Source organism: Zootoca vivipara, chromosome 7 (assembly GCF_965207765.1).
Source record: "Zootoca vivipara chromosome 7, rZooViv2.hap1.1, whole genome shotgun sequence".
Classification (NCBI taxonomy): Eukaryota; Metazoa; Chordata; class Lepidosauria; order Squamata; family Lacertidae; genus Zootoca; species Zootoca vivipara.
In genome coordinates, this window is record NC_142590.1 from 73,491,050 (window position 1) to 73,501,996 (window position 10,947).

Consider the following 10,947-nt stretch of genomic DNA (forward strand, 5'->3'; position numbering starts at 1 on the left):
TTGCACAATAGCAACAGCTTTTTGCTCTTCAATTTTTCACCCTCACATGCCAAGAAGTTTCAGGTCACTACCATTTTTTGTGAAGGTCTGTGCAGCCACTGATAGTCTTCTCCTCAATGAATTTGTCTAATCCTATTTCAAAGCCATCCAGGTTTGTGGCCATCACTGCCTCTTGTGGGAGCAAAATCCCAGAGTTTTTGCACTATGTGAATACGGTAAGTATTTCCCCCGTCTTGAATATTCTAGCATTCAGCTTCCACGAGTTCTAGTATGGGGGAGAAATGCCTTTCCCTATCCCTATCCCATGTAATAATTTTATACACTTCTTTTGTCACCTCTTACACACCTTTTTCTAAACTACTGTAAATAGCTCCAGATGTTGTAACCTTTCCTCACAGTAATCAAATCCCATTTTTTATTTTGGTTGTGCTTTTCTGAACCTGTTCCAATTCTACAATATCGTTTTTGAGGTGAGGCAACCAGAATCTACTTGTCTCTAATAGCTTACATTACAAACTATTTTGTTATTGCTTGTTTGTCAGTCTTACATGGCTGACCACCTACTGCCACTTTCTAACAACTCTCTTTTCTTTGCCTCTACCATTCTGAGTTTTCGCCAAACATTTCACTTGCATATCAGCTAATTCTCCCCACTCTGCTGCCCACTAAGCCTTCAAGTTTGAGGCTTGATGAAAATATTTGTTCATTCCACATTCCTGGATTTTGGCATTTACGTTAAACTTACTAACTTTTTCTGTTCTACAAGAGAGTTTAAACTTGCCCTGTTAATTTCAGGAACACAAATTGTCTTTTGGGTTCCACATGTGTGTGGTTTTAATGTTAAAAATAAGGAAGTTTACACAGCCCAGCTTTGATCGTACATAATGTCAAACTGATCCAATGGCATCCAGATAGTAACCAGCAGCAGAAAGAGCACACAAAAAACCCATAGTGCCCCATGCCAATGGCCAGGAAATATAACTGCAATGGGGAGAGAAACAAAATGTGAAAGCTAACCTTGGCAATGGCTGCAATCAAAGCCCAAAGCATAACTATAACCCATACACAGAAAGCAAAACATAAAAGTTACATGGGTAAATCCGTAAGAAAAATGCCAGAATCCAGAGTCAGACAATTCATTTATTAGGGCCAACCAATATGTCACAAAATAGTGAGCACACATTCATTAGGGTGAATGTCAAGCAAAGTGGGCAGCAGAGAGGGAGAAAAGCCGCTTGGTGTTGAAGCCATAGATAATTTCAAACAAATAGTTTTGAACTCCACCGTCTCCACTAGCTTGTAAAAGCATCTCTTGCAACCAAGAAAGAATGCAGCTCCAACAATAGTAATAGAAAGGGTTGCCAGTTCCCAGCTGGATCACAGTTCTTGTGTAGAGAGAATTGCAGTATCAGATATAGGAGCTCAGAAAGTCAATCAGTAGTCTAAAACACAGAACTTACCCATATATACAAGTTCCAAAGACTTGCACATTAGCTGTGTTATTCTACTAAGGGGGGGAAACCCAGTAAATACTTTGGGGTTCGATGGACTAAAAGAAGCTTCATCTTCACCCCAAATCACCTCATCCCATCCCAATTTCCAGATGGTGTTCTCTCTTTCTTTTAAGCTGTGTTGTCATCTAGTCTGGCTGCTGCCACTTTCCCCAACTATCCTTTCCGCTGTAACCTCCCCTCTGGTTTCTTGCTTATTGTTTCCCACCTCCATTCCAATTTTATAGTTCTGCAAGCACTGACATAGCCTAGGTGGTAAGTTATTTCCAAAAAACTATAGTGCTTTCTGAACTCAAAAAATGGTCATCAAAACACTTTGTGAGAAGGGTCAGGAGGTCAGTGACTGCCACATGAAAGTGAATGAAACAAGAGCTTTGAACTCTATTCTTTGCTTTGGCTTCCAATAAAATTGTCCTGGGAACAGAAGCGGGTAGGGGGGAAGAGGAGTTAAAATTCTGCAAATCCGAAGGCCTTAGTCCAACGAGAGTTACTGCATCATAAATGGCACTAGTCCACAGACCAAAGTTTATAAAGCTTTATTAAACCTGTTGAACAGCTGTGCAATGAACAAACAAACAAAACAACCAAAAAAAATCTCTGTGGAGTTTTCACGATTGGTTTCTTAGTTCCAACTCCCCTGGAAAGAAAAAGCATTTTCAGCAATGCTCTTCCAGGGAAAGATTGTGCAGAGCTAAACAGGTGGCAAAACAAGAGCATAACCTTGAAATGTTATCCAAAAAGTATATGCCTGCTTCCCCCAAAGGACTAGCTTATGCTTCAGTGAAGCAAACGTTTCCTAAGGGAGAAACATATATATTTTCTGGAAATTACTGATGTGCAAGAGAGTGAAAGCCTGGGGGTGGGGATAAAGCTACGATCCAGGCATCACCACAAAAAGGTTTCCCAGAACCACATGAAGAGCTGCAGCTTAACCATTAGTTGCTTTCTTCCTCCCATGCATTCATGCACAGGCTCATTTACTTGTGATGAGCGATAGTAATAATACTCTTGGCCTCAAAAGGAAAAGAAAGAAAAGCAGCAGGTCACTCAAGTGACAACTCCAATCCAGTATCCAGAGGCAGCCCATACCTCTCATGTCAGGCTTAGCACATACAAGCTTCTCTACTTGCACTTGCCGTTCGCCTTTTCAGGTTAGAAACACTGAGAGCTTAAAAGTCAACAGCAAAAATATTAAGAGGGATCCCATAACATTACAACGGAGCATGCTTCTTTTCCAATTCAAGACCACTGGTAAACTGTTGATATTTGGCTGGGTGGGGTGGTGAGACAGGCTCCAGTGCCTGTGTAGTAAAAGTGGCATCATGACAACTCTGGGATTTTTGAGCTATGATCTATGCAGATAAGTATTTTGGAAAGGACTCAGGCAGTGCACACATTCCAGTTTGGCCTGCTGTGATGAATCAGCAGCCTCCTGGCTCCAACAGCTTTTAAACTTTATTAGCCATTTGCAAATCCCCCCCTCCCCGGATGTTCGGACCGAGGAACACTAGCTCTTTATCAAAAGCAAAATGGAGAGGCTTTCCAGTTTCAACAGGATCAGATGACACATGTTCCAGAGTACTGATGGCTGCATCCTCAACTAGGCAAGACCACTCCGGCATCAGGCAACACGCAAAACGTCTCTTCACCACCAAGTCGGAAACAGAAGGACCAAACGCAGGTAATACAGGGCAGGAAAAATGGGGTGGGAAAAGGCCACCCACCAACTGCTCTGTTTCAACCCCAGGACAACGTTATCACCATAAACAGCTTTTGTAAAATTTTACAGGCAGGTGGAAGGGCAGGTGATCATGAATGAAACACTTTAATCCAGACATACAAACAGGTTGCTTGTACTCTAATCACATGCCTTAGAACCCCTCCTTCCCATAAAACCGTCCTTTTAAAGGAAAAAGAAATAAGGAGCTTGCAACCAGGTGGAGGGTTTTAGGTGCCAACCACATTGGGATCATGAGCAGAGTCCGGCAGCTGGGAGCCAGAGCAGTGATACAAGAAACAATTCCCCCAGCAACTGTAGCAGATGAGGAACAAGGCGGCCAAGAAGACCAAGGCACAGATTGTGCAAGGTTTCCGCTCCAACAGAAAGCTCAGTAGGTAGAAGCCCATGAACACTGAGTGACTGAACCACAAGGCTGGGTTGAGGGGCTTTGGGATGAGGAGAACAGGCAGTAACCACTGGAGGCAGTACATGGTGTCTAGCGATCAGGGCGTCACAGTGATGGCAGCAATCCAAAACGGCAGTGTAAAACGTCTCCTCTGTGCATTCAACTCTTCCAGAATCAGATGTGACTTCATAAAAATGTGTGGTGATATATGAGCAAGTCTTAACAGAAAGGTTGGGGGGGGGGAGGAAAAAAAAGAAGGGACAAGTCAGCAAGTTGGATTTTCCAGGTGTTTTAAATTTGCATTGTGTAGTAATCCAACCCAGTTCCCCAAACCCTACTGTAGTTTTCACACTCCAAATCCCAAATCCTCATTCCCCCAGCTGCCACTCCCCTAGGTCCATGCCATCCCAAGCTCTAGTGCAGGGGTCAGCAACCTTTTTCAGTCCCTCAGACCATGTGGTGGGCCAGACTATATTTTGAAGGAAAAAAATGAATGAATTCCTATGCCCCACAAATAACCCACAGATGCATTTTAAATAAAAGCACACATTCTACTCATGTAAAACACACTGATTCCCGGACCGTCTGCAGGCCGGATTGAGAAGGCGAATGGGCCGTATCCAGCCCCCGGGCCTTAGGTTGCCTACCCCTGCTCTATTGGTTCCTTCTTGTAGCCTATGTGGGAAGAGACAGAAGATGCACAAATCACTTGTGGCCTTCTTCTATCCCATGTACAGGTGATTGTCACAGGTGTTCCTCTATGTAGTTTGAAAACCATTATGCAACCAAGGTCAATTTCATTCTACAATGTTGTCAGTACTTGAGAACACAGCATCTGAACACACACAACAACTGAATTCATTCACACACACTCCTCTCTCTCCCTTGCTCACACAGACACTGCAATAAAGTTGGAACATGAAAAGATCAGCACATCTTCAGAGTTCTTCTTGATTTTATTTTCTTCATTATTTCGAGACCACTGTTGTGCTATATTGTCCAAGTGTGCAAGTACAGTGGTACCTTGGTTCTCGAACTTAATCCATTCCGGGAGTCTGTTCGACTCCTGAAACGGTTCAAAAAGCAAGGCGCGGCTTCCAATTGCTGCAGGAGCTTCCGGCACTTGATCAGAAAAAGCGGAAGCTGTGTCGGACGCCCAGCTTCCAAAAAATGTTCGCAAACCGGAACACCCACTTCCAGGTTTGCAGTGTTCAGGAGCCGATTTGTAGGGAACCCAGTCGTTCGAGCACCAAGGTACCACTGTATCTGCTTCAAATCTTGCCTCAGTCTTGAATTCACCAAGTTACTTGCCCAATGTTGCTACCTCTCTGACTCTGTTGTAGGGACCGCTGAAAATGTATATGAAGCACTTTCAACTAGTGACATTCCCTATCAAATATGTTTAGTGGGTAAACCAGAGATTTGTTAGAGCCATGATTACGAACCCTACATTCTTGGCTAATTATATCCAGGGGAACTTCCTACTTTCAGACACCTTTCACTGCCCTCCCCACCTTCAAAGGCTTCTTGCCTTCTCCTGATAAGCTGCAGCTCTCAGTCATCATTGCTTCATCTACAAACAGGAGGCAGAAGCAAGAGAGTCGGAAAGAGAACTACTGAAAAAGCACAGTTCAAATAATACACAGCTTCCCCGAATACAAGTATCACTAAGGCTATGGCCACTACAGAGACAAATGCAAAGCAAAGCCTAGAACTCCATGCCCTGTCACTTGAGCTTCAGACAAGAGGAAGCAACTATGTTTTTGCATTATGAACGTTGAACAACTAAGAGGAAAACTTACTGTAGCCCTTCCAGCAAACAGCTAATTGTTAAGCAAGGAAGGAAAAGAATAATTCTTTATTTTCTGAAGGCCAACCATAGGAAAAGAGAGAGACCAGGATATTCTGGGCTCAATCCAGGTGGATTTTCTATATATACTCCATTGTGAAGAATTTGTCTGATGTCACTTGCTTGCTGGGAGATGCATAGAAGAGGATAATCATGGACTGTGTCTAAAGTACTTCAGTCTGAAGGAATAAAAAACTTTTAATGACAGACTAATCAAGAACTGTTCTTTCTTTCTTTCTAAAAAATGATTTACAGCTCAACATAAAGGCCAAGGTCTTTTGGAAAACCCATGTTAAAGAGAATTTAGCCATAAATTTGTAGAATCTAGGCAGTGAAATTTCCCCCACCCAGGGATGGATTCAATTTTCCTTTATCAGGTATGTGGCATGAACGAAGGCAACAAAACATGGCAGATCAGGTTGTACAGCCTTCTCAATGCATCACACATACCAGTACTGTCAACAACAAAAAAGGAATGACAACCCATCCCACAATTTAACTTTAACCACAATTTAATAAACCATAGTTTAAAAAAGTTTAATAAATGGGGTAGCTTAATGGGATGGTGACACAAGACAGGGTTTTCTCAGTAGTTTTGTGCAGCATTGTGGAACTCCTATCCAGGGGAAATTCAACTACAGTATCCCACATGTTTATAAGATTCAGGTGCCAACTGAAAATGTATTTCTTTGTCTGGGTTTGCAACATTATGCATTGGACTCTACCCCAGCAAAGTTTTATTGCCCTTGTACTGTTTTTAGTTCTTGATACAGATTTTAATGTTTTATTTATTGCTTTATCATGTTTGTATTTTATGCTCATTGTTACCCAGCCTGGGTTCCCATGGGAGAAAAGGTGGGATAGATGAACAAACAACAATATTGATCAGTTGTTTAAGTGCAAATATTGTTCGGGTGCAAAGTTGTTATCATGAATTTAACAGAACAAAGTTACCAACTTCAGAAGAAATTTTATAGTGCTCCTTGACAATGGCTTTCTTAATGCTAGTCATAACAAAACATGAGATACACATGGCAAAATCTGCCCAAGATTCATTTGAAGGTAAGTAGCAAAAGACTGTGAATATGAATTTCTCCTTTGTGGCAGCAAAGAGTGCCTCTCGGGAACACTGAGAGAGAGATGACAAAGAACTAGCAAAGGGATGCAATGCTGTTTCGCTTAACTCTCAGTTGAAAATCTATCATACATGGCTCTGTTGAGCTGTGGCAGTATTATGCACATTGCCATGGAAACATCAGATAAGACCAGCTTGAGGACATCTGACGATCTTGTAGAATCCTACTCCGCTGACTACATCAAATACCTTGCTAAGATCAACAGAACTGAGGTAGAGTGGCTTACTTTGTTCTCTGCATTTCTCTCATAGCTGGTGCTGAGAGAAGATCATATTTGTTTTTGATCTGCTTGCACAGAAGTTGGACTGTGCCTACCAAAGCACTGAAGCATAAAGTTACTGAGAGTACCCTCAAAAAATCATTCTGGCAAATACTCTCCTTAGGGTGCAGATGAGAGAGATTCCAATGCCTCTGGGGTTGTCTTCATTCTTACACAGCATGATAATGTTAGAACCACATGTTCAGTAGAACTATTTCTTTCCTCCAGCAGCAGAACTAGTCATAATGGACTGTCTGACTTTTCCACTCCCACGAACCTCAGCTGTGATACCACTCTTCCCAGGTACTCTCTCTCTTGCCAAGGACTCCATGAGTTGGCTCTTTGTACTATCATTCTTGAGATACAGTACTATGTTTTTCAGAACATAGTCTGAAGTAGTTTTTCACTTGTGAGATGCAGCTGCTCGTTCCTGTAGATCAGGCATCTCCAAACTGCGGCCCTCCAGATGTTTTGGCCTACAACTCCCATGATCCCTAGCTAACAGGACCAGTGGTTGGTGAAGATGGGAATTGTAGTCCAAAACATCTGGAGGGCCGAAGTTTGGGGGTGCCTGTTGTAGATCATTCTGCTATCCAGGGTCTCACAGGCAGGAGGCTGCTGAAGTGGGAATGAGAGTCTGTCATACGTTACATGACTGCTTCCCAAGTCAGAAGCAGTTTATATATGATATAGGCTAATCTACAGATTTATACAGCATCTAAAATAAATGCTTTCTTTACTGCACTTTTTCTTGGCTTGAGTGTCTTCACCAGGCTGAATTATTTCCCTTAGCATATGACATTTTAATTTCAGTAGGCTTTAAATCAGTCATTTCTAGTCATCTTGCCAAAAACTGTCCAGCACTCTCCCATATATTGCTCTGTTTAGAGAAAGGAAGACTCACAGCTCAGTGATACAGCACATACTGTGCATGCAAATGTTCCATGTTCAGTTGCAGACACCCCGTGTTATGAAAGGATCTTTGACAATAGGGTGGGGAAGGCCTTCCACCTGAGACCCTAGGGAAGCAATGCTAGTCAGAGTGGATGATACCAAGCTAGTTGGAACAATGGACTGACTTAATACAAAGCTGATTACCGTATTTAAAAGGCGCAAGGCACACCTTCAGGTTTAGATCTATACAGCTTTCCAGTATGGAATAAGGTCAAAGGGCAAACAAGAGAATGGGAAAAGTTAATTGTGCAAGTGCTGTAGGAGAAGTAAGAAATACACTGAACAACCACATCTCCTGCTAATGCCAAGATCATGGTGATGCTAGGTGCCACGATAACCTTTGTCAATTGTCACCGATATTGCCTATGCTATGTTGGCCAGCACATATTAGGGCTATGACTTGCATTTTAATCAAACCCTTCCATTCAAATCACTGAGAAGAAATTATGTGATAGCTCTCACAACTGCAATAGCATCAAAGTACAAGAAACTGAAAATGGCAATTTTAGGCTTCTGCCTCAACACTTATCTCACCATTCCCCAGAACCACTTTTCTATTCCCCTTACCATTTAGAAGCAGTCACATGCCAACTACATGAGAGCAGCATGTGGGAGTGATATGGAACAGGTTGTAGCCAACCCTCTCACAGAGTCCCCTACTCAATATCTATGAGGAAAGAAAAATTGAGGATTGCAAAACTAACCATGCTTATTGATTCCAGATTATCTGGAAAAGAGATACCTGTACAACAAAAGCCCTTAAAAACGACATCCTGTTCACTTTCGAAACACACACAAATCCAGTTCAGCACTTTCAATACTTTAAGGTGGAAACAATAAAAAGATCACTGTTTTACTGATAACTAAAATTATTCTCTGCTGGCTTGATGAAAGAAATTAGGATCTTCACGTTCATGCACCATTAATAAATACAGGTGAAACTCGGAAAATTAAAACATCGTCAAAAAGTGCATTTATTTCAGTAATGCAACTTAAAAGGTGAAACCAATATATGAGATAGATGCATGACATGCAAAGCAATATATGTCAAGCCTTTATTAATTGTAATTATCTGTCGTTAGGCGGGTCAATTATAAATGAAATGTAATTAATGAAATGTAATAGCGATGTTTATTTTTGTATTATTGTAACTACTTGTTTTATTACTGTGGAATTTCCAAAAGAAAGCATTTGTAAAAATTAAAATAAAAAATAATAAGTTGCATTACTGAAATGAATGCACTTTTTGACGATATTCTAATTTTCTGAGTTTCACCTGTACAACTGATGACAGGAAACAACTCTGTCAAAACAAAATTCAGCAACTAGGAATGTGCAAAGGATAGAGCCTCTACAGCCCTCAAGTAATCCCTGTTGCTCCAAAAATTATCATCTGAACAAACCTTGCTGTTCTTATGCAGCTTGTAAAATAATAAATAAAAAACACTTTAGCAATTGTAGCTGGAGCCCACTTATTAAAATCTACCACCAAGGTCACCTGGACTGTAAGTAAAGTATGTTTAATACTAGCAGGGGAATAGACAAGGTAGATAAAAGCATGCTCAGCTTCATCATAAATGATGTCTCTTTCCCTGCTGCTTCCATTTCCCTATTCTCTTTGGTGAGGTTTCTGGGAGTCACGTCACTCTGAGATTACCCATAGCTTTTACTACATTCTCTCTACAGGTTTTCATGTCAGTATACTTCAATTAGCAAAACAAAATATTCAGCCTCAAAGGTTTCCCCCTTTTTCCTTTAGCAATTGCATTCTTAGAAGTTTAGAGGATGCTGTTTTACTGTGACAACCACACAGTAAGAGACCGAGATTTCAGAAAAAGCAGGAAGAACAATTATGGGTGTAAGATGTGGACTTTAATACCCAAATAACTGTTCTCTAACTTCTATGAACTATAAGGATGATGGATCACTAGTTAGTAAAGCACTCCTAAAAAAAGGGGCATCGTGTTATTCAGCAATATAAACTTTTTGGATAAAAGAGAACAAAAACCTGTATTAACCTGCTTTGCAATTACAGCAAAGTATCTATCTTGAGTGACTTTCTTCACCAGATAAACCTCAAAGGGAACAATGGAGAAATGCTTTGAATCCTATGGGCTTTATACAAAGATTGACTTCAAGGATTTATAGGCAAGTTGAAATTTCCCTTCACATTTTCCCCATTTATACAGTAGCAGCTGACAGTGGCATAATGCAAAGTAGTTTACCTGTGTCAAAATGAATGAAGGTAAGCTAATGGGCTGGCACAGGTGGAGGGAAAATGGAGATATTTGTACCTCCAATTTGCTTAGAGTGCTTGCTGGCTGTGGGGGGTAGCATTGTAGTTGGATGCAGAGGATTGGTGGGAGGAACCAGTTGGGGAGCCACCAAGGGAAGAAGGCTCAGAGCTCAGGGAGTGGTAGTGGGACAACGATGAGTGGTCAGAGGGAGAAGACTAGGAAGAGAAGGTGTCAGTAGCTGAATGGGTAACGGGGCTTAGCGAGCTGGGGGAGTCTGCGGCAGAGTGAAGTCAAGAATCAGTAGCTAAACCTGGTGAGTGGGAGGAGGGAGGTCAAGAGGCAGGTATGAGTCAGGCTGCTGAAGAATCATGGTTGTTTCCCACTCCTACTGCAAAAAGCTCCCTTCCCCCTCTGTCTCTCAGAACCAGAAGAGGGCTGAAAGGGGCAGAGCAGCGACAGGATGCCCACAGGTGCAGTCTCCAATTCCCTGGAAAAAACCCTGAAGAGGAGCAAACTTAGACAGCTATGGGGAGGCAGGGGCTTTCAGTCTCAGCAACTGCTTTAAGACCCACAGGGAATGGGTTGCTGTGCTCGTTAGGCCTGACACTTAGCCAAGTCTGTGGAGATCGTGTTTTTCCTAATAAAGAGTTAGCTCCAAATTTGAATTGTGTGATTTACTGGCCGGCTCGCTCTGTGACAATCACCAGCAAACAAATTGTGCTATCAAAATAGGCAACTGGGTGCTCTCCAGATGTTGTGGACCAACTCCAATCCCTAACTCTTGGCTACGCTATCTGGGACTGATGGGAGTTGTAGTCCATAACATCTGGAGGACACCACATTGATCACCACTAAAAAAATATTTTAATGTGCTG

At 41.9% G+C, this 10,947-nt stretch overlaps 1 protein-coding gene across 1 annotated transcript; it reads right to left on the bottom strand.

Moving 5' to 3' along the window:
- Nucleotides 1–3,317: 3,317 nt before the first annotated feature.
- BLCAP (BLCAP apoptosis inducing factor) lies at nt 3,318–3,855 on the bottom strand. Its single transcript, XM_035122156.3, has one exon. It carries the CDS (start codon nt 3,720–3,722, stop codon nt 3,459–3,461), a length of 264 nt encoding a protein of 87 aa, XP_034978047.1. The 5' UTR covers nt 3,723–3,855; the 3' UTR covers nt 3,318–3,458.
- Nucleotides 3,856–10,947: the final 7,092 nt, after the last annotated feature.

Coding starts and splice junctions, on each gene's coding strand:
- BLCAP (XM_035122156.3), bottom strand. CDS start 3,722: ATGTACTGCCTCCAGTGGTTACTGCCTGTTCTCCTCATCCCAAAGCCC.